Source organism: Vipera ursinii (assembly GCF_947247035.1).
Source record: "Vipera ursinii genome assembly, chromosome: 12".
NCBI lineage: Eukaryota > Metazoa > Chordata > Lepidosauria > Squamata > Viperidae > Vipera > Vipera ursinii.
In genome coordinates, this window is record NC_139525.1 from 14,215,285 (window position 1) to 14,238,748 (window position 23,464).

The window sequence follows — 23,464 nt, forward strand, 5'->3', positions numbered from 1 at the left end:
CAACAATAGCCATGTGTGATAGAACGTAGTTTTGATTCCCAGGAAGGAGAGGTGCATCCCAGACACTTTGTGTGAGAGAAAGAGGGTAAAGACAACCACTCCCTAACAGTTCCCAGAGTATATGATTGATGTAGGTAGTAGTCTACTTCAGTCTGGCAAGATTCTGCCTAGAAGTGTGGAATAGTAAAGAAATCTACTTGGAAGAATCATCACATGTTGGTTTGAGGGGCCTGACGCCATGTTTGCTGAGAAATTCTAGGAGTTAACCCCTAAATACCTACAAAGCAGGAAGGTGAGGGAAGAATCTAACAAATGTTTTAGGGAAAGCTTTAATTAAAGGATTGTATTCTGACAACTTCTCCTAGGACTTCAAGGCATCCCTGGTATGAAAGGTGATCCTGGGCCACCAGGATTTGATGTTCCCGGTCCTCCAGGTGACAGGGGCAACCCGGGTTTTTCTGGATCACCTGGTCTTCCAGGTGGGCCAGGTGCCCCTGGTGCTCCAGGACGAGATGGAACTCCGGGCATACCAGGTAAACATATTTTGTGCTATTGTGGTTTGGGTAGATGAGAGGAGCTTTCTATTTACAGTACTGTCGGACAATTGCATAGACCAGTGGTGGCGAACCTATGGCACGCATGCCAGAGGCGGCACTCAGAGCCCTCTCTGTGGGCACGCGTGCCATGCCCCAGAGATGGCAACTGTCCCTCTTCAACCAGTACCTGCTAACTTGCTGAGGTCCCACATGGCCAGATGCATCCTGGCACATCTTTTTTCCCTCCGTCCTGTCCCTCCTGGCCTCGCATGCTCTCCTTTTCCCGGGCATGACCCACTGCATCACCTCCTCAGCTGTCGGCCATCCATCCAGGTCAGAGGCGGCTTCTTTAAATTGCTGGTGGTGGGTGGGGTGCGGAGCCCCAGAGTGCACCGGTTGAGGGACCAGGAAGCTGTGGCTGCTGATGGACACCATCGGCCCCCATGCGCTCACTGGCCTCTGTGTGCGGGGGCTGATGGTGTCAGGCAGCAGCCGCCTCAGCCCTTGCCTTGTCCCATGGCAATGGCACCCCCTCCCTGCCTCACCTCACCCCACAGAATGAGCCTCCTGCCTACCGCCCCACCTGCCAGAGACCTCCTGGAGCTCCCCCAACCCTGCCCACCCCCCACAGGCATCCCTCCCCACGAGCAACATTGAGTTGACCATGCCCATTTTGGCCACACCCACCCAATCTGCCATAACCACCACAGCCACGTCCACCCAGTGGGCCACGCCCGTCTGGCACCCGGTGATAAATAAGTGGGTTTTGAGGTTGCAGTTTGGGCCCTCGGTCCCTAAAAGGTTCACCACCACTGGCATAGATGCTAACATCCATAAAGGGGTGTCGTGATGAATGAAAAACAGTAGAGAGATGTCCTTCAACAATCAAAACCTTGACTCATTTCAAAGGTGATGAACTGAGAACATTTCAAGGTCCCGTACAGTCTGAAAGCTCTCCAAGAATTAAAAGCTTTCTGGTTATATTCAGTTATGCTGTTCTCACTGAAGTGAGAGAGGCATCATCTTGTTGTGGAGAGTTGTAGGGTCAACCGTATGTCCCTCCCATCTGCTCACAATGCTCCTAAGATGGCTCTCCCAAATTAAATAGGATCGCTAAACGTAAAAAAAAAAAGGGAATCATTTGAGCATAGGGAGAGGGCATCTGGTTTTCAACCTTGACAGCTTTCAACGGCGTGGACTTCAATTTCCAGAATTCTGAGAGTTGAAGTCCACACATCTGAAAAGCTTCCAAGGTTGAGTGATACTGAATTAGAGATTAGCCAATTGCCTTGCTGTTGGCAAAAATTTCAGGTTGAAATTCCAGGATGAAAAGGGAAGTAAAAAAGATTTGGAAAGTTAGGGCTTTTATAGCTCCAAATCAAACTGTTTCTGCTCCACTTCCAGGAAGCAAAGGCGAGATGGGAGTGATGGGGGCACCTGGTCCTCAGGGAACACCTGGATCTCCTGGCAGAAATGGCTTACCTGGCCCCAAAGGTAAGCTGTCTCTTGTTTTCCATCTCTGGAATTCAGGATTAATCCTTTGAAGCCTGTAAAAGTGCAACTATACTTTTGGTTTATCACCTATAGATAGAGGAGGGGAAATTCTGATTTCAGACACATCCTGCAGATTTTTTAAGACAAGGTGTTGCCAATAGGTGCTTCTCTTGGCATCCACTGGGCTCCTACCATGAGTTCCTACCATGCATATTTCTATATCCTTTTTGTTTAAAATAAAATAATGGAAGGCTAGCATGCTGCAAAGCCAAGCTCCCCTTCCATCACGTCAACATTTTTCCCCAAGAACTGCATTAACAGGCCCTGTATATATATTTTTTGAAAATAAACATAGTGGGAGCATGCAATTTAGTGCTTTGTGGCCCCTTCCAAACTCAACAAAATCAAAGACATGTTGGAATGGCAGAAGATCTCAGAGAGAGCATCTTGGTAGCAGCTCACCCATTTGCCTTCTGGCTGACTATGATCCAAGGTAACCCAGTTTGTGAGCGAGTCTACAAAATGCTCTCAAAATTCCAACTCCACTTACACCCTAAACATTTCCCTGCACCAGGGGTAGGCAACCTTGGCTCTTTTATGACTCATGGACTTCAACTCCCAGAATTCCTGAGTCAGAGCCAAGGTTGCTCTACCCCCGCCCTACACCTTTAATTGCTGACCTAAATGTGTAGTCGGCAATAATAAGCTATGATGGGAAGGTCTTTTGTATCAAAATGTTGACCTTGAACCAGAGCTGACTTCCAGCCAGCCAGATGGAGAAGTTAGTAATCACTCTAAGCAAAGCTTTGTGGTTGGCTTGGAAATGAATTGTAGTAGAATGGGATGAGATTAGAGGAATGGCACCCCAATGAAGAATGCTTTATCATCGTTGTGGATATGATTTAGAGTCCTTCCAATGTGGTAGGTTGATAACGTGAAGGATAAAGTGGATTTTCACTTATTCTATTGGGGCTTGTTGACAGTGCACTCCAAATTAACAAGAAACCTTCTGTGCTTTGGATACTGCTTAGGCAATGATGGTTTATCAGGACAACCCGGTCAACGAGGACTTGACGGACAAAAAGGCATCAAAGGAGAACCTGGCTTGCCAGGAGCTCCGGGAAAATTTGATGTTAACCAACTGGGTTCCAAAGGAGACAAGGGGGAACCTGGAGAGAATGGTAAGAAAACATCCTCTGTTTATTCCTTTCACATGATAGGAATCAACAGGTTGAGTGCTGACAAGTTGGGTGTTTTTCCAGTCTCAGAACTTCCATTAATCCATACATTTCCCTTCCCTTCTTGCTATGTTTCTCAGGGTAAATCTTCCTCTTAAAAGCATTTGCTCTCGGAAAAAGTGATAGGGATGGCTAAACAATGTTCATCACTCATATTTCCAAGAATTGGGAAGACGAGAATCAAATAATGGAATATTAATCTGTATCTTGCTGGGATATTCCTACGGTGAACAAAACCTGGTTTATTCCAGAGAAGAATAAACTCTGCGTTTGTTGGATTTGCATCCTTTTCATCACATTTTGTGTTCAAGTCAGCTAGGAACAAAATAGAAAATAAAATACAAATGTGTAATTAAACAGAAAGGCAAATCAGTCAAAATTTATCATTAAAAAGGAACTAAGTCGCTACTATCTCCCTTATGGCTCCTTTTGTGCGCTCTCTAGTGGATATTGCATTCAGTTTGGAGATAAACAACTCACAATAATGCAACAACATGATTAAACCCCTGATTGGGGAATGTTTAGGTGGAATATTGTCCAACCAGGCACCATCAGATGTTAAATACTATAGTTACCAGTATCAATAGGAAGATGGTGGAACTCAACAGCACCTATTCTTTGCTGCATTTCTTTGTTTGGCTAAGTCATACCTAAGTATGAAGACTACTCATTCAATCTTTTGTTTCCTTAAAGGTATTCCTGGTCTGACCGGTCAGAAGGGTTATCCAGGCCTGCCAGGTGACCCAGGGCCCCCTGGATCAGTTGGACAGCCAGGTGCACCTGGATTGTCAGGTGAGCGACAACCAACTCTTTGCTTTTCTGAATGGACATGTTATTTCAATGTTGAAGCAATAGCTCAGCTTTGCACCAATCCAGCTCTGCACAAAACACTAAATCCTATTAATAGCAACAGTCAGATCTTGCCCATTGTGCGGAGTCATTACATGGCCTCTCCAGTTTGACAAAGGACAATGGATGAACGTGGCCATTACAGCTTGTGAACATTTGCTTATTGCTTACATGTTTACAGCATGGCAATCCCTCCAGCATCAAAAAAACTAACCATAATTCTGTTTTTAATAGGTCCCAAAGGAGACACTGGGATCCTAGGCCCCCCTGGACCAATTGGGCCTCCAGGACTTAAAGGTGCCAACGGTGAAATGGGTTTGCCAGGTAGGAATTTCAGAAGCATTCCCCACTTCTTCCAACCATTCATTGAATTAAAGTTTGTCTTGGTAATTGGAAACATTATTCCTTGGCTGGAAAGATGTAGGAGAAGAGCAAGCAGAGCTGGGTGGGAGGGTGGAGTTAAATGTGTCATCAGCTTAGATTCCTAATGTTGCCACAAATGATCCAAGTCCAGCCCCCTTCCTTGAATTCCATTGGCCCTTATCTGGCACCAATTCATATTTGAACTTTAATTGACTGGATTCTTGTGTATAGGCTTGAACAATAAATCTTTCTGAAGGTATGTTCCTGATCCTTTGTGCCTGAGAAGAAATATAGGTTTGTATTGTAAAAAGGGGATGTTTCAGAATAAAACATTCCATAACTCAGTGCTCTCCAGATGTGTTGGGTCTCAGTTCAATAATACCATACCAGGAAGCTGAAGACCCACACCTCTGGATCATGCAAAATATTGGGAAAAGATGCTTTAGAAGATTGTCTGACAAAAACTGAATTTCAACAATGTAAACTGAAGAGCCATGGTGGCGCAGTGATCCGAATGCAGTATTGCAGGCTAATTCCGCCCACTGTCAGCAGTTTGATCCTGACTAGCTCGAGGTTGACTCAGCCTTCCATCCTTCCGAGGTCGGTAAAGTGAGGACCCAGATTGTTAGAGGCAAACGCGCGCCGTTTCCACCCCCTGTCCGCACGCGGGGAGGGGGGGCGGACGCGTTGCCGGGCCGCCCGGGCGCCGGGCCTCCGTGCTGTAAACTCTGTAAACTGCTTAGAGAGGGCTGCAAAGCACAGTGCAGTGGTATATACAGTAAGTCTAAGTGCTATTGCTGCTCAATTGCCTCTTCATGGCATGGACATAGATAGGAGCTTAGATGGCTTTCAACAGAAATTTATGGAGAGTCCATCTACCAGTAGTTATCAATCAAGTTAGTTTTTATGGAACCCTGAATTAGAAGCAGCATACATGCTGTAGGGAGACAACATGGTGATGTCTCCCTCTTCCCAGATGCCACTAGGAATCCAGGATGTTGGACTGAAGTAAAGGTAAAGGTTCCCCCACACATGCGTGCTAGTCGATTCCAACTCTAGGGGCCGGTGCTCATCTCCATTTCAAAGCTGAAGAGCCAGTGCTTGTCCGGGGATGTCTCCGTGGTCATGTGGCCGGCATGACTACACGCCAAAGGCGCACAGAATGCTGTTACCTTCCCACCATAGTGGTCCCTATTTTTCTACTTGCATTTTTTATGTGCTTTCGAACTGCTAGGTTGGCAGAAGCTGGGACGAGTAACAGGTGCTCACTCTGTTACACGGCACTCGGGATTCGACCCGCCGAACTGCCAACCTTCTGATCGAAAAGCTCAGCGTCCTAACCCACTGAGCCACCGCGTCCTTGAAACTTCTCCTTAAATTCTTATGCCATCCAAATTGAAAACAAGCGCCAAGTATTTCAAACATTAGCCACTCCAGTTTCTATATTTTGTGAAAGCCATGTGTTTCTGTGGTGCAGAAACTCCAGATTTCTCTTGCAAGCTTGGTATCCCATCTAATTCAACCCATCTGGGTTTGGTTCTTCTGGAGACCAAAACATACGAAGAACGGCCGCAGGATTTGGGTTTGGCTAGTCGAAAGAAAAGAAGAAATAGGGGAGACATGATAGCAGTGTTCCAGTATTTGAGAGGTTGCCACAAAGAAGAGGGGGTCAAACTATTCACCAAAGCACCAGAGGGCAGGGCAAGAAACAATGGTTGGAAACTGATCAAAGAGAGAAGCAACCTGGAATTAAGGAGAAAACTTCCTGACGGTGAGGACAATCAACCAGTGGAACAGCTTGCCACCAGAAATCATGGGCGCCCCATCACTGGAGATTTTTAAGAAGAGACTAGACAGTCACTTGTCTGGGGTGGTATAGGTTCTCCTGCTTGAGCAGGGGGCTGGACTAGAAGACCTCCAAGGTCCCTTCCAGCTCTATTCTATCCTAATGCCTTGCCTTGCCACTCCACTTTTAAAGTGTGATCCTTGATCCACACTGCCTCAGAGCTGCTATGATCTGTTTTTTTCACTGTTTTCCACAGGTCCCACTGGCACAAAAGGTTCACAAGGCATCCCAGGGCGTCCTGGCCAGGCTGGTTCTCCTGGATCACCTGGACTGAAGGGAGACAAGGGTGATCCCGGTATTTCAGGCATCGGTATCCCAGGTCCTCCTGGCCCCAAGGTAGGTTTGCCCAGCCTTCTTTCCAAGATAGGTTTGCCCACCTTCTCATAATCCCGGGTTGCCCTCTGCTACTCTCAAGACATCCCAAAGGTGCTTTTCCGAAAGGCAACTGGACTTCCTTGGGCTGGGATTTTCCTTGGAAACGTTGTGCTCCTCACCCAAGAAGCTTCTTCAGCTTCCAGATTTTCCAATTTATTTATTTATTTTTTCCTTTCCGCCCCCCCCCCTCCCCCAGGGTGAAAGCGGACTGCCTGGTTACTCTGGTCCTCCAGGCATTAAAGGGTCCTTTGGAAATCCGGGGTTGCCTGGATCAGCAGGTAGGCCAGGAGCAAAAGGCGAACCTGGCCTTCCGGGACCCTCAGGTAATTGATGTAACCTGGCTCGTTTGTCTTCTCTTTTCTTCTGTGGTCTTCTCCTTTTGCTTCTGGAACATGTACGTCTTCCCGAGCATGTGTCCTTTGTGAGGGTTTCTCTCCATCTCGAGTCCTCCAGGTATGCTGGCCTCCTACAGCATCCTCCAGCGATCTGGGACTCCTATTTAGACAGCCTTCGATTGGGCAAGGTTTTCGTGAAAGGAGTGGGATTAAAGCAGTTCTAGAGAAGCAAATAGCAAATAGATGGGGAAGAAATGGCGGTAGGGACAGATTTTGTTTTCCTGGGCTCCAAAATCACCGCAGACGGGGACTGCAGCCAAGAAATTAAAAGATGCTTGCTCCTGGGGAGGAAAGCCATGGCAAATCTAGACAGCACAGTGAAAAGCAGAGACATCACCCTGTCAACAAAAGTGCGTATAGTCAAGGCCATGGTCTTCCCAGTTGCAATGTACGGCTGTGAAAGTTGGACCATAAGAAAGGCTGAGCACCAAAGAATGGAGGCCTTTGAACTACGGTGCTGGAGAAGACTCCTGCGAGTCCCTTGGACTGCAAGGCAATCAAACCGGTCAGTCCTAGAGGAGATCAACCCTGACTGCTCTTTAGAAGGCCAGATCCTGAAGTTGAAACTCAGATACTTTGGCCACCTAATGAGAAGGAAGGACTCACTGGAGAAGAGCCTAATGCTGGGGAAGATTGAGGGCAATAGAAGATGGGGACGACAGAGAATGAGGTGGCTGGATGGAGTCACTGAAGCAGTAGGTGTGAGCTTAAATGGACTCCAGAAGATGGTAGAGGACAGGAAGGCCTGGAGGAATGTTGTCCATAGGGTCGCGATGGGTCGGACACGACTTCGCAACTAACAACAACAGAGAAGCAAGTCTTTATAGGTAGTCCTCGAATTACAACCGTTCATTTAGTGTCTGAAAAAAGTGACATGACCATTTTTATTTTTATTTTTTAAACTAATTTTATTCAAATAGAAATAATACAGACATAATGCAGATAAGTCTAAATAAAAAACAACATCAAAAAAATACAAATATTACAGTGCCCTTCCAGAGACCGTTTTTATTACCTCCATTTCTTCTCATATAACAACTAACAATATACAGTATAATTCAATTGTGCCCTTATCGCCTATTTCTGAGTAGTACACCTTCTGCTAGTTTTCTTTCTCTAAAATTTTACCTGTTTCTTGAAAACAGATGCTTCGTTTCTTTCTTGCTCTGAACTTCAAAAGCCTTCTAGAGTAGCTTGTGGAAATAACCAGAAAGGCCAATTTCCAAGGGTTTCGTGTTCCAAAAAAAGACAAGAGAGGGGATAAGGAAGGAAAAAGAACAAAAAAAGAACTTATTAATATTTTTCAAATTGCGTCATGGCCAGCTGTGATGGAAACAGATTGCTTAGGAATCAAAAGGATTACTTTAATGGAAGGAAGACAGGAGCTTCTATATTTAAGACAGAGGTTCCTGTATAGTCCATCTTCATTTGGCCTGATAACTAAAATCTGTTTTATTTAACAAATTTCATCTTTTTTTTTCTTTGCTTCTACTCACAGAAGATTCCATTTCATTTTTTAGGATTTCCAGCTTTGGGATTCTTGGTGCTCTCTGAACTTGGTTGCTTTCTTGCAGATACGTCATTACCATACTAGGTAACATCATCAGTGGTCAGTGATGATGGTACCCAGTTTGCTAACGAAACAGCAGCAAAAAAACAACCAACTTCATAAATGACTTAGATGAGGAAATTAAAGAACTCATCAGATTTGCAGATGACACCAAACTGACAGGAGTAGGCAACATCCCAGAAGACAAACTCAGGATCCAAAAACGATCTGGACAAACTTGAACAATGGGCCCTATCCAACAAAATGAGTTTCAGTGTGGAGAAAAACAAAGTTTTACATTTAGGCAGGAAAAATCAAAGGTACAAGTACAAATTGGGTGAGACCTGGCTTAAAAACAGAAACTGTGAGAGGGACCTTGGAGTCCTAGTGGACGATCAACTGACCATGAGCCAGCCATGTGCAGCAGCAGTCAAAAAAAGCTAATACAATCCTGGGTTGCATAAACAGAGTCATAGAATCAAGATCACACGAAGTATTAATATTGCTTTATTAGTAAGACCACACCTGGACTACTGCAGCCAATTTTGGTCACCATCTCACAAAATAGATGTTGAGATTTTGGAAAAAAATTCAGAGAAGAGCAACTTAAATGATCAAAGGCCTGGAGACTAAAATATATGAAGAACGGCTACAGGACTTGGGTTTGGCTAGTCTAAAGAAAGGAAGAAACAGGGGAGACATGATAGCACTGCTCCAGTATCTGAGGGGCTGCCACAAAAAAGAGGGGGGGGTCACATTGTTCACCAGAGCACCAAAGGGAAGGATGAGAAACAATGGTTGGCAGCTGATCAAAGAGAGAAGCAACCTGGAATTAAGGAGAAACTTCCTGACTGTGAGGACAATCAACCAGTGGAACTGCTTGCCTCCAGAAATCATGGGCGCTCCATCACTGGAGATTTTAAAAAAGAGGCTAGACAGTCACTTGTTTCAGATGGTATAGGTCAGGGGTAGGCAACCTTGGCTCTTTGATGACTCATGGACTTCAACTCCCAGAATTCCTGAGTCAGCTATGCTATGCTGACTCAGGAATTCTGGGAGTTGAAGTCCATGAGTCATCAAAGAGCCAAGGTTGCCTACCCCTGGTATAGGTTCTCCTGCTTGAGCAGGGGGCTGGACCTGAAGACCTCCAAGGTCCCCTCCAGCTTCTATTCTATTCTATTCTATTCTGTTCTGTTCTGTTCTGTTCTGTTCTGTTCTGTTCTATTCCATTCCATTCCATACCGTATTCTATTCTATTCTATTCTCTATTCTATTCCATTCCATTCCATTCCATTCCATTCCATTCCATTCCATTCCATCTATTCTATTCTATTCTATTCTATTCTATTCTATTCTATTCTATTCTATTCTATTCCATTCCATTCCATTCCATTCCATTCCATTCCATCTATTCTATTCTATTCTATTCTATTCTATTCTATTCTATTCTATTCTATTCTATTCTATTCTATTCTATTCTATTCTATTCCATTCCATTCCATTCCATACCGTATTCTATTCTATTCTATTCTATTCTATTCTATTCTATTCCATTCCATTCCATTCCATTCCATTCCATTCCATTCCATTCCATCCTATTCTATTCTATTCTATTCTATTCTATTCTATTCTATTCTATTCTATTCTATTCTATTCTATTCTATTATTCTATTCCATTCCATTCCATCTATTCTATTCTATTCTATTCTATTCTATTCTATTCTATTCTATTCTATTCTATTCTATTCTATTCTATTCTATTCTATTCTATTCTATTCTATTCTATTCTACTCTATTCTATTCTTCAGACAGCACCAAGGAACCCTATAATTCAACCTTGAGCTACAAATGTTCTCTTCTATCAGTATTTCTGTCTTTTCGGTTCAGGGATGTTGATGCCTACTGAAGTTGTGTGGTGTTTCTTTCAAAATTATGGTTTTGTTTTCACAGGGACACCAGGCGTTCCAGGACCAAAAGGTCTTGATGGACCTCCAGGAAGCCCAGGTGATCCAGGGCCACCTGGGCCTCCAGGTAGGTGCTGAAAATATCTAAGAGGTAAAAAGGTTTGCCTGGTTGATTTACTTGTCTTGAACTATCTTAAAAGCCTTTGAACTACTGAAGTATATTACAGATGAGAAGAAGGTTTTGCTCATACCCATCATTTTTTCCAAGTGAAATGAGGGTCAAGGGACAACACTGCTTGACTCTGATTCCTTGCCATTACTCTCGTCGATCTAGTATGGATTGAAAAATAATTCATGATGGTCTCCAGGCTATCAATCAGGCACCATCCTGTAGTGGATATCTGAAATCGACAACTAGGTCCATCCACAGTGGCTACCACTGAGCATCTTGTTAAGCCAGAAAGCATTGCTTCCATATCCTAATTCACCCATACATGTCGTGCCACCATTTCCTTAATTGTGATTTGTTGAGTAAGCTACAGTGACTGGATCCACACATTGCACTGTTCAAAAATAAAAACAAACAAACCGCTAGTTTTGTTTCTATGAGCTCAGTGTTTTGAGAAGTTACAATTTGACACCAGTTAGGATGACCTTGTTCTCCTTCCCTCTCCGGAGATACCTGGGTGTGGCTATTTATTTAGGTATTGTAATTTCCACCCGACAATGTGAGGTCGCAGCTCCCAGTTTTTTAGCTGATGTTGGCCTTCATATGCATCAAGTTCTTCCCAAGATCCTGAGATGTGGTAATGTATCATCAGAGCAGATGTGTAGGTTCAAAACAGTTTGGACTTTGGCAATTGACAGGTGGAAGTTTTGACAACGCATAGATTTATTATTTATTTATTTATTTATTTATTTATTTAATTCAATTTATATACTGCCCTTTTCCCGAAGGACTCAGGGCGGTTTACAGGGCAAAATTAAAACAATACAATATAAAAATTAAAAAAAAAATTAAATCAATAGCCCCAAAATTTAAAATTAGAATTTAAAAAACCTTAAAACCCCTCAGTCCAGGCCAGCTAACTCAAAAAGCCAGGTTTTTAGGTCCCGGCGAAACGAACGAAGGTCAGGGGTGATCCGGAGTTCCACCGGCAATTGATTCCATAGGGCAGGTGCACCCAGAGAGAACGCCCTCCCCCTGGGGATCGCCCGCCGGCATTCCCTGACCGGCGGGACCCTTAGTGCTGGCCAAGATTTTGTGGTATGGCACTCATGTGCCAATAATCACTGGAACCATCACGGACATGGTTATATGCCCTAACGTTTCAATTAGAAGCTACCCATTCATTTATAACAACCTTGGAGAGCATGGGGACTTGTTTTAAACGAATTTTTATTAAAGAAGTTTTTTGAAAAGTAAAAACTTTCCAGATTTTAAGAAAACGGATACTAAAGAAAAGTAAAAGCAAAATTTTAAGTAATTTTTTTTTAAAAAAAAATGAGGGGGAAAAAATCTCATCAGCATTCCCCTTGGTATTTTTATTACATGCATTTACTAGTTTGTTTGTGTGTTAGGTTTATGTGCCCCCCCCCATCTCGGTGGGAAGTAGACAATAGTTTTCAGATTTGATTCCTTAAGCAGTCTTTAGGTTTGCTAGGTTAGGTTAGATTAGGTTATGTTGGGTTATGGTAGGTAGTCTTTTGATTTGCTAGGTTGGGTTGGGTTAGGTTAGTTAGATTTAGATTAGGTTAGGTCAGTTAGGTAGTCTACATTTGCTAGGTTAGGTTAGGTTGGATTGAGTTAGGTTAAGTTAGATTAGGTAAGGTTGGTTAGGTAGTCTTTGAGTTGGGTTGAGTTGGGTTGGTTAGGTTAGGATACGATAAGTTAGGTTGGGTAGGTAGTCTTTACATTTGTTGGGTTGCGTTAGGTTGGTTAGGTAGTCGTTGGGTTGGGTTGAGTTGGGTTGGGTTAGCATAGGATAGGTTAAGTTAGATTGGGTAGGCAGTCTTTACATTGGTTGGGCTGGGTTGGGCTGAGTTAGGTTAAATTAGGTTGTCTTTAGGTTTGCAACCTATTCTCTAGATTAGAGATCCTAGTTTGCAGAGAACAGCATTAGCTTGCTTAGTATAAACCTGGACTTGAATTGAGTTTTTGAGTGCTTTCTGGTCCTTACTGTTTGTGGAGAAGACTGCGTATCAGGGGTGTAGCTTAGGGTTGATAATCTAATCTACATCTTCATTAGTATACACATAAAGGATAGCAGCAAGAGCAAATGGGGGGACCACATTTCATCCTTGTACATAATTGTGGCTAGCTGTACATCTACCCTTATGTGAAATGTCTAAATTTCTCCTTTCCTAAAATGTTTTAAGAAGAGCAGCTGAAGCGGTCATCTCTGTGATAAGTGAACAATTCCAGTCCTAAATCAAGCCTGTAGAAACACAAGGAATTGGTTTTGTCTGCCTTATGAATTGCATTAGAAGTGTTACTATTTACAACAGGCAGATCCTTGCATCACTTTTCTAAAACATCAAGAGAAATCATTGATGGCAATTCTTCTCTTCCTTAGGTGAATTTGGTCGCCCTGGCTCTCCAGGCCCTCTGGGGGAAAAAGGACAACCTGGGCAAGATGGCATTCCTGGACCTGCAGGACAAAAAGGTGAACCAGGTGAGTGAGTCTCCTTTTTCCCCAGTACGATGCTTTCCTTTTCCTTTTGCATCATGGCGATGAATCCATCGGTCAAAAGGTTGATGTCTTTTAACAGAGATTGCATTCAGAGGTCCATGACACAAAATTGCATCGTTAATTTGGCCATTGTGGTTGTGTTCTTCTTTCAGGTCAACCAGGATTTGGACTTCCCGGACCTCCAGGCCTCCAAGGACTCGCAGGCAAAGATTACATTTATTTATTAATGAAACAGAAAGTTCATTGTTTCATAACAGATCTCAGAATTTGGTACCAAGTGAGAGAGAAAAAAGCTTTTTCTTCTTGATTCCTAAAACATGATGGATCATCATCTGGATGGTCAGGTTGCTTCATTTTGGAGACAGAAATGCAATTGACATTTGGATATGAGAGGGCAAGTGTTGCAAATTCTGAAAATCTCAGAATGCCTTTAACCAGATCTCTTAATATTGCAAATCTCTGAATGCCTGGTTAAAAATCATGTTGGCTGCAAACCTCTTAGGAGATATATGCCCAAAATTTTGGGAAGGTCCCATCCAGACTGAGGGTAATGTAAAACTTGCCTCCAGAAGTTGTGGGTACTCCGTCAGTGGAGGTGTTTAAGAAGAGTTTGGACAGCCATTTGTCTGAAATGCTATAGTTTTCTGCTTGAGCAAGGGGTTGGACTAGGTGACCTCCAAGGTCCCTTCCAACTCTGCCATTCTGTTATTCTGTTAAAACTGAATTGCCCGTATTCCCCCCAAAAATTGCATCTAGCCATCTAGGAATTTTTGCTTAACAATCTAAGGAGTAAATTCTTTACTTTTGATTCACATCCCATGTCCTGCAATGTTGCCTCACTACCCATCTTGAATCGTGAGCCACAGATATGGAAACTCTTCATATATCTAAAGTAAAGTGAAAATAATGGGAGCAGCAAATTTGAAGGATGGTTTTGGATGTTCCTGGTCTTCTTGAGAATGTTGGCAGGTGGGAGATACTGGGAGGGATATATCAGAAAATATTGGGTACCAGTTTCTCCGCCTGCATCATCAAATACCCTGGTGGTCTCTCCCAACTCTCTTTTACTTCATCAGCGATTTAAAGACCTTTGTGGAATGCTGATCCATTTACACAACTCTCTCCTCCTTTGTTTTAAAAAATAGGTCAAAAGGGAGATTCAGGCTTCTCTGGACCCCCAGGGTCTCCAGGACCCCCTGGTTTAAAAGGAGAAATGGGTGCCAAGGGATATCCTGGCATCCAGGGCTTAGAAGGTCCTCCAGGACTTCCTGGGCCACCATCAGAAGGACCTAAGGGTAGCCCTGGATCTCCAGGCATTCCAGGACGGCCAGGTAAGAAAAAAAAAGGTCTATACACTGAGTATTTTGCTGGAAGGTTATTGGCTTATCGTTCTATCGTTTTGATCAGCTCATTCCAGGCTTGTGCTTTTGATGATCTGGCCAGACATTTCATATATAAAGTGCCTTTGAGGCATCGTTCAGTTATCCTGAAAAAGACAAGCAGATAAAAAAAATAGAATCTGCTGATAATCTGCCAGCAAAACTTTGCCAATTTTACATGGGCTCTGCATGTCATCACGGCACTCATCAAGCCAAGCACCCAATCAGCCTTAATAGCATCTGCCCAGGCTGCCTGTACCATGATGCCACCTGATCAGGAAATCCATCTTGTGCACCGAATGATAATTCTCACTGCTCGTAGGACCATTGGAAATCAAATTCATGTTAGCAGCACAGCATGTTCAATATTCATCATTTATACCTCCTTGTTTGGGTTATGCTCATCATTAATGCTCGTTCTTGCTCCATCGTATCCTCCATTCCAGCAGGTGCAATGCATCCCGTCTCATCTTCATTCTATCACCCCATCCATCTTGTTTGTTTGTGGTTCCTGTGTAATAAGTGATAATGTTAAATAAATGCCACCGCGCCATTACTGGTATCTGATAAAATCTGCCTGACGTGTGGAACCGATTTTTGGCAAGTTTAGAGAAAATGCTGTAACTTGTGTGCTATTGCTATATCTCCAACAGTCCTATTTTGGAATTTGTGGAATAAGACAACTGAGTTATTAGACTAGCCATTGTAGATAATTTAGGGCTATTTAGACTGACCTTTAATTCAAGGGAACTCTAAACTTGGCAACTTTAAGACTTGTAGATTTCAGTTCCCAGAATTCCATGGCTGGCCGAGGAATTCTGGGAGTTGAAGTACACAAGTCATAAAAGGGCCAGGTTTGAAGACCCCTGTCCTACAAGAAGGGAATGTGTGTGTGTTGATTTGATTCAAAGATGAATCAAATTCTTCTGCAGTCACGTGGAACTACCCAACAACGGAGCTCTTCTTCAGATGCCTTGCATTTACTTCAAAGGCATTGATGAGAAGTCCTAGAGATGTAGGAGGATTGGGAGAAGACTAAATTGCACCTTGTGACTAAGGGGAAGTGCTAGTAATGGCCTGGTGGCATTGTTTCTATCATCTTTGTTTTCACTGCATGTAGAATGTAGCCGTTCATCTCATGCTACCGTGCATCTGCCAGTGGGTGAAGACCAAACTGTTGTTATGAGTAAAAGGAATTGCAATTGGCCCATTGTTGAAGGAAGCAGTTGCAAGCCAGGAAGAAAGAGAACTCGATACATAGAACAATCTATTTTGCTGACAGCGATTGTCAATAATTGGCAGGAAATTCACACTTTTGACTGACTTCTTGAAGCTACTCCTAACACGGAGATGCTTTTGATATACAGGTAGTTCTCAGGTTACAACCACAACTGGAATCAGAAGTTCTTCTTATGTCAGTTGTGCCCAATTTTATTGCCTTCTTTTTTTAATCACAAATCGCTTCAGTTAAGTGAATCATGTGGTCATTAAGAGAATCCAGCTTCCCCCATCGACTTTCCTTGTTGGAAGTTGGAGGGAAAGATGACAGATGGTGATCACATGACCAGTGTAAATACATGCTGGTTGCCAAGTGCCCAAATTTAGATCCTATGCCGTCTTAAGTGCGAGGACCAAGTTGTAAGTCACCTTTTACAAATGTCCTTGTAACTTTGAACAGTCACCAAATTAATGGTTGTAAGTTGAGGAACACACACACACACACCGTAATAACTTGCACTTATTCCAAACGGCATCCCTTGAACAGCCTCAACAATTTTTTTTCCTTGGGGCTGAGACATTCACTGTAAATAATAATAATAATAATTTTTGATCATGATGACAGTTTGGTGTTCACGTGGAATTAAAAACAAAGAATCGTAGATGGATTGCTGTGAAAACATATTGGTTTGTTTATGTGCCTAACTATATTGATATTTTTCTTTGTAATGATGGCCTTGGTGAACTTTTGATCACCTCCTTCCAGGTGCCACAGGTTAGCACATTAACTCTAGCGTAATACCTTTTGCATGAAATTAAATATATAGTCTTGGATAAAGACAATTTCTTCTCCAGAATGGGTATGCCAAGTCATCAATCTATCCTGTATATATAATGAGGCAAAGGCAGAGGTTTGACTGAAAAATACCATTAAAATTTAAAGAAAAAGATTATGGTCTAAATTTGTACAAAAGTCTTTCACTGTCTAACACTTTTTTATTTTATTTTATTTTATTTTATTTTATTATTTTATTTTATTTTATTTTATTATTTTATTTATTTTATTTTTAAAAATGTGGGATTTATTTACCCCACAAATTGCAAGGATTGTGGCCCGATTGAAAATGAAGCGTGTTTATTTACCATTTATAAATGTCTCGTCTTTGGTAGAATCAATGTGATGCTGCGGGCCCAATGACATTTGCCATAACATAAGCTATAAATACTGTATGACTTGTTAACATTTGGGATCACTTACTGTGTGCCTTTGCAATTCTTGTCTCGTTTGTTTATAGTGAGAGTCCAGTTTGAATGAGGCTATAATAAAATGGATCTGTACTTTTGTCCAATTTGCCTAGGAGTAAATCCCTATTGAATTCAGACTCAATTCTGAGTTTAAAAAAAAAAGCAGAGCGTTTAGCTCTAAGAAGTTGTTAGCCTCCATGTTTTGTAATTGCAACTAAATTTTTTCCTTGTAGTAAAATAATGTTGATGAGACAAAATCATATTTTCTCTCTCTCTCTCTCTCTCTCTCTCTCTCTCTCTCTCTCTCTCTCTCTCTCGCTCTCTCTCTCTCTGTGTGTGTGTGTGTGTGTGTGTGTGTGTGTGTGTGTGTGTGTGTACACTTCTTAGGACAAAGTTGACTTGGCATACACATTTGCATAAAATGGAGTAAAAAGGAATATTGAAAGTTTTGCTAAGATAGCTTTTCAGAAACAAATCCTCCTGAGCCCAGTCATGGAAAAGTTCTGAATCTAAGTGTTACTTAAATAGAGCAATCAACTGTGGCTCCTTGAAAGTGCAGTTTAATTAAATGTATATATATATATAAAAAGGAAATGGAAATGGTGAAGCAACAAAGATTGGTTACTTTCTGTTTGTATATTTTGAAAAGGCTTAGCAAAACTTGGACCCTGTTTTGCAATAGAAAGTTTTGGTTAGTCTAATCTTTTGTTTAGCATTAATATAGAATGGTCAACTAAGAATGCAGAGATGGAAACATATGCATATGTACTTCCTAATTTATTGCTGATAAATTTGCATGGATTCTTTACATTTTTGTGATTATTTCACTGACTAGCTGTAAACTGTGCCTATTAACTCCATGTCACTTTAGCCATCCATTATTCTGGAGAAGTGTACAAATCATGATGGATATTATAAACCTATCCCAGAATTGGTTTCATCGGAAACAATTGGCAGTTATGTTTTAAGTATTAAAAGAAATACATAATAAATATACCTTTGCATCATATTCAATTGCTTTAATAATAGTATTAATAATAGCATCAATACTAGTGTCACTAGCAGGATTAATTAACATGGGCAAAAGGAACCTTATTTTTGAATTGAGCGGGAATCCTATGATGATTTTTTTTGGCAATAATGTAGTTTCTGAGATTTTTTTCTTTTTAAATTTTGCAGTCTAGCCTTCAAACCAGATGACAGTTCCTAGTCATTTTCTGCCATACCATGTTTAACATAAATAGTAAAGGTAAAGGTTCCCCCGCACATGTGTGCTAGTCGCTTCCGACTCTAGGGGCCAGTGCTCATCTCTGTTTCAAAGCCGAAGAGCCAGCGCTTGTCCAAGGACATCTCCATGGTCACGTGGCCGGCATGACTGGACGCCAAAAGCGCACGGAACGCTGTTACCTTCCCACCGTAGTGGTCCCTATTTTTCTACTTGCATTTTTACATGCTTTCGAACTGCTAGGTTGGCAGAAGCTGGGACGAGTAACAGGCGCTCACTCTGTTACATGGCACTCGGGATTCGACCCGCCAAACTGTCAACCTTCTGATCGACAAGCTCAGCGTCCTAACCCACTGAGCCACTGCGTCCCTTTAACATAAATAAAATTATGTTAATCCCACTCAGAACGATTACAGCAAAAATATCTGGCCTTTTGTCTTAATGGCAATGCAAAAGAAATTGGCTTTTGTTCTTCTTTAGAACTTGGAGAACTATTTCAAGGTCACTGGAACAGACTGCGAGTTGATTTCAACCAGGTTATCCCTTCTGCAGCCAAGTCAGTGAAATGATCACGAAAATGTTTGTTGTTTACCTGAAACTAACAGATATTGAGCCTTGATCAGAAGAATGTCAACCAAGGCTGACTGAGTTGTAGCAGCCTTATCACCAGAATAAGTTGTATATCTAAATAATGTTGTTTAGAAACACATGGTATGTGCATCTGATGTGGTGGGAAGGAGGGTTGTCTGTGCATGCACATTTGCAACCTATAAATACAAAATATGCTGGTGAGATGGGTTTTCTCTGTGTAGTATCAACTCATGAATGCTAATTCTAACTAGTCATCTTGTTTTGCACTGTTATATCTCATATCTTCCCCCTAACAACGAACATTGGCCTTTGGTGAACTCTGACTCTTCCAGGTCCTCCAGGTTAGATTCTTAACTTGGCAAGTTTGTTTGACTGTATTGATTGCTTGATAATGTTATTTTTGCTGTACACTTAGATCCCGGTTGCATAAGATATAACAGTTAATCATGATTTAATGTTACCCCACATTAACACAGACCTGTGTGGCGATAAAAAAAAATCAGAAGCTTTCTGTATCATACTTTTGCTCATATCCAAATTTAAACCAGTCCATGGTTAGCTTGAACTATACTTTATTGAACAAGCCAACTTCAAAACATCTCCTGTGGGAACACAACTGTCAGGTGTGAAAGATGAGGCTCACACCTGAAGCTCCAATGAAACTGATTTATTGTTACGTAGCCTATGTGCAGGAATCTTCTCAGCTAACAGCACCTGCTTGGACTTAGATACGGATCAACAGAATTCAAGGAGATTGGACTTAGTTCCCTTGTGGCTACATAGGAATTCTAGGCTGATCCCTCTTTTAACTCCAACCCTAGGTTCTGTTACTCCTTCTCCTACAATGATACATTGATCCATAATTCAGTTCACCTCCATTTTAGCCTTGCGTGTTATGCAAACTTGTGAACATTAGGTATTATTTTGTCAATATAACCATACTTTACAAAGCGGGCTTGTTTCTGTTAACCATTGTTACAGTTGAACTAGGTTTAGGTTCAGAATTCAGGTGTTATCACTTGAAAACGCAGAACCTAAACAGCTAATCTGTTTTTCCTAATTCTGTTGGAAAAGTTTTTTCAACTGGGACTTTTGCATTTAATTACAACTTGAGGAGGGCGATTGTTAAGCAGAACCTTGTGGTGTTTTAAGAATTGTGATTGTACTTTTCTTAATGTTTCTTTTCATGTGGTATAACAATTACCAGACCTTTTGTTGTTATTATTATTGTTATCTCAACAATTTTCCAGTTGGTATTAATTTTAGTCTTTAAAAGGCAAGCTGGATTTGGTAGATTATTGCCCCTTGATATATGCTATCTCTCCCTTCTACTTCTATGGTTGAAAACATTTCATGAGATCAACATTCTCTTCAATCAAACTTTTAAAAAAGCACTTAAACTAATTGGTTGGTTTAAGAAAATCATGTTCGTAGGACAGAAATAGCATAGAAATGGCCAGAATCTTCAGGACAGGCACCCAGTTAATTCATTTAAATCAATTTTGTCCAATTCCTGGCCATCTCATTCAGCTCCAATTCATCAGAAGGATATCACATGGGCAAATTCTGATCTGGTGTTTATATAGTAATATCTACATTCTCCCATTCTGTGGCAGAATGTGTTTAAAACAAGAAAAGCACCATATACATTTATCTCATTTTTATTTAAGATGCCAAAGACCTTTTCCGTGTTAAACTGTTACTATTAATGATCACCTGCAGTTTGTTGAAATGCCTGAAATGAATGAATGAATGAATGAATGAATTGACTTCAGCAAAAGGAGGAAGAACTAATCCAATGTGGAAAGATTGTCTCAAAGATCAGGACTGTCCTTCTTCCCCATGCCTTTTCTCCTTATCTTCGTTGGTGCCATTTCACTAATAATCATGGGCTGGTTAGTCCCCGTTTTTGTCTGCTGATCTTAGAAACCATAGATGGCCAGTTGTTGAGTTTGTTGACCAAATAATATTAAAGTTACTTTCATTGATATGAGAATGTCCACCAAATATATTTGTTCTTCTTCTCACCCCTGCCTGTACCATCTCTTTGCGCTCTGCAAGGCCTCAGGAGATCACCTGGGGTTCCAGGTTGGTGAGGTAGAACCCCCACCTTAAACCCTTTTTATGGCAGTTCTGAACTCCCTGTGGCTCCCAGCCATAGTTTCCTACAATTCTGTAGGAATATACACAACTCTGCTTAGAAGACCCAAACTTCCTTTCCAACCCAAGGATTCTATAAATACATCTCAAGAGGAAATGTTAACATCACGGTGTGGGTCCTCCAATTTTGTACCAGCATAATCCCTCTCCATACTATCTCAAAATCAGTGTTCCCTTCTCCTTGGACATTCCCCATGTAGAATAAAACTAATGAAAGAATACTTTATCTCAGCCCAAAGGCTAAGAAATGGTCAGTTGAATACAATAAGGAAAAGGTTAAATGTACGTTGGACAGTCGATGGTCAGAAACTAAGGCACAAAGCATTATAAATTGACATAGCAGAACCACCATAACCCCCCCCCCCAACTGCTTGGCAGATCCTTCCTTGACTTGACCTTGAACGTCAAATGGCCCACCGACATAAAGGGCATGGTATTTTAGCCCAAGGCCACACCGGCGATAGAGCTGATTCCAAAGAGAGTGATGTTGTACTGACACACACAATTCTCTGTTGTAACTTGAAGGTCTTCCTGGGCCTGAGGGACCTCGTGGACCACCCGGGATTGGGGGAGTGAAAGGAGAAAAAGGAAACCCTGGCCAGCCCGGTCAGCCTGGACTGCCCGGACTGAAGGGTGATCAGGGGGCACCAGGAGCGTCGGTAAGTGAAAAATGGGAGGGGCCTAAAGTTGGTTTCTATCACAGTGGAACCAAAAAGAGGTGGGAGGGGGATTTCATACCTCTTTAACGTGAGAACAACTCTCATCCACTTGGGTGGTATTTCAGTCTAAGCCTTGGGATGTTAGTTGTTAGTTAATTATATTTGTTAATTGTTTATCTGGAAGGGTAATGTCATCAGAGAGTGAGCAGAAGAACTGTAGGATGTCTGGCTTTGAAAGCAGATTAGAAGTTTTTTAAAATACATGAACCCAGACATCATGCTGTTTGCTAAATATTGAGAATGTTATTTTTTTAAAAAAAAACCTAATTCTAACCCCAACCCTAACCCTAATCGCAACCCCAATCCTGACCTCTTCTATTGTCTGGGTATCACTGGATTGCTTGAAAAGTAACAGAAGCCTAGAAGTGTGCATTATTTGGACCGGAAGCAGGAAAGGTGTTTCAGATCTGGTGTGGGCACCTTCATTGTACTTGGGGGCATCTGAAAGAAGTCACCCATATAGTCATATTTTTTGTTAATGAGGCAGCAACATATACTTTTACTGGATCTAAATGGACCTTTGCCTCTTCAGATCCGAAGAGCACCCTCCCCTAGAGCTTATGTGTAGGTGCTCCTCTGATGGAGCCCATCAAAAAATATTCCTTCAAAGGATAAACATCAAGTCTGACTGCAACTGAGTTGGTTGCAAGATGATAGCTCTTCGCCACAGCCATTAAGCAACATTTCTTGGATCAATGGAACAACCTGCCTCCAGAAGTTGTGGGTGCTCCAACATTGGAAGTTTTTAAGAAGAGATTGGACAGACATTTGTCTGAAATGGTATAGGGTTTCCTGCCTAAGCAGTGGGTTAGACTAGAAGACCTCCAAAGTCCCTTCCAACTCTGTTATTCTACTCTACTCTACTCTACTCTACTCTACTCTACTCTACTCTACTCTATTCCTGTATATTTTCTATTCTGTTCTGTTCTGTTCTGTTCTATTCTATTCTATTCTATTCTATTCTATTCTATTCTATTCTATTCTATTCTATTCTATTCTATTCTATTCTATTCTATTCTATTCTATTCCTGTATATTTTATTATCTATTCTATTCCTATATATTTTATTATCTATTCTATTCTACATTATTCTATTCTATTCTATTCTATTCTATTCTATTCTATTCTATTCTATTCTATTCTATTCTATTCTATTCTAAACTGCAAGTACATACCCTTGTTTCATCCATATGACATTTCTCTGCAGATGTTAAATATTGTGTGGTGCTTCAGCATCATACAAAGCACCCTTTATGGCTGATGAGTACTCAGCTAACCCATATTGCTTATCCAACTTTTTTCCTCGTTGAGGAATTCCCCACTGACCATTAAGGCAAGTTCTCCTTTGCTTCTCAACTGACTTGCTTTGTTTCCCTTTGATATTCTTTGATGATGGAAATATTAACCATTGTTGTGATGACACAGGGTGAACCTGGACGTCCAGGTCTGAATGGGATGAAGGGAGATCAAGGCACTCCAGGAGTACCAGGATTTCCAGGTATGCAGAACAATATGTGCCATGTGAGGTCAGCTTTGGAAGAATTTCTCCATGGTTTTATCTGTTCTTTAAAGCTCAGAATAGAATAGAATTCTTTATTGGCCAAGTGTGATTGGCCACACAAGGAATTTGTCTCCATTGCAGAAGCTCTCAGTGTACCCATAAACAGCAAGCAATAAGCACAGGC

At 41.7% G+C, this 23,464-nt stretch overlaps 1 protein-coding gene across 1 annotated transcript in view; it reads left to right on the top strand.

The window, feature by feature from the left end:
- COL4A5 (collagen type IV alpha 5 chain) overlaps positions 1-23,464 on the top strand; it is a 129,146-nt gene that overhangs the window by 92,755 nt on the left and 12,927 nt on the right. Inside the window, 13 exon segments of the mRNA XM_083372300.1 lie at positions 366-533; positions 1,941-2,030; positions 3,062-3,211; positions 3,962-4,060; positions 4,352-4,441; positions 6,523-6,662; positions 6,898-7,024; positions 10,596-10,676; positions 13,126-13,224; positions 13,395-13,445; positions 14,388-14,573; positions 21,586-21,719; positions 23,205-23,277. Of these exon segments, the coding sequence (XP_083228426.1) occupies positions 366-533; positions 1,941-2,030; positions 3,062-3,211; positions 3,962-4,060; positions 4,352-4,441; positions 6,523-6,662; positions 6,898-7,024; positions 10,596-10,676; positions 13,126-13,224; positions 13,395-13,445; positions 14,388-14,573; positions 21,586-21,719; positions 23,205-23,277 (1,488 nt within the window).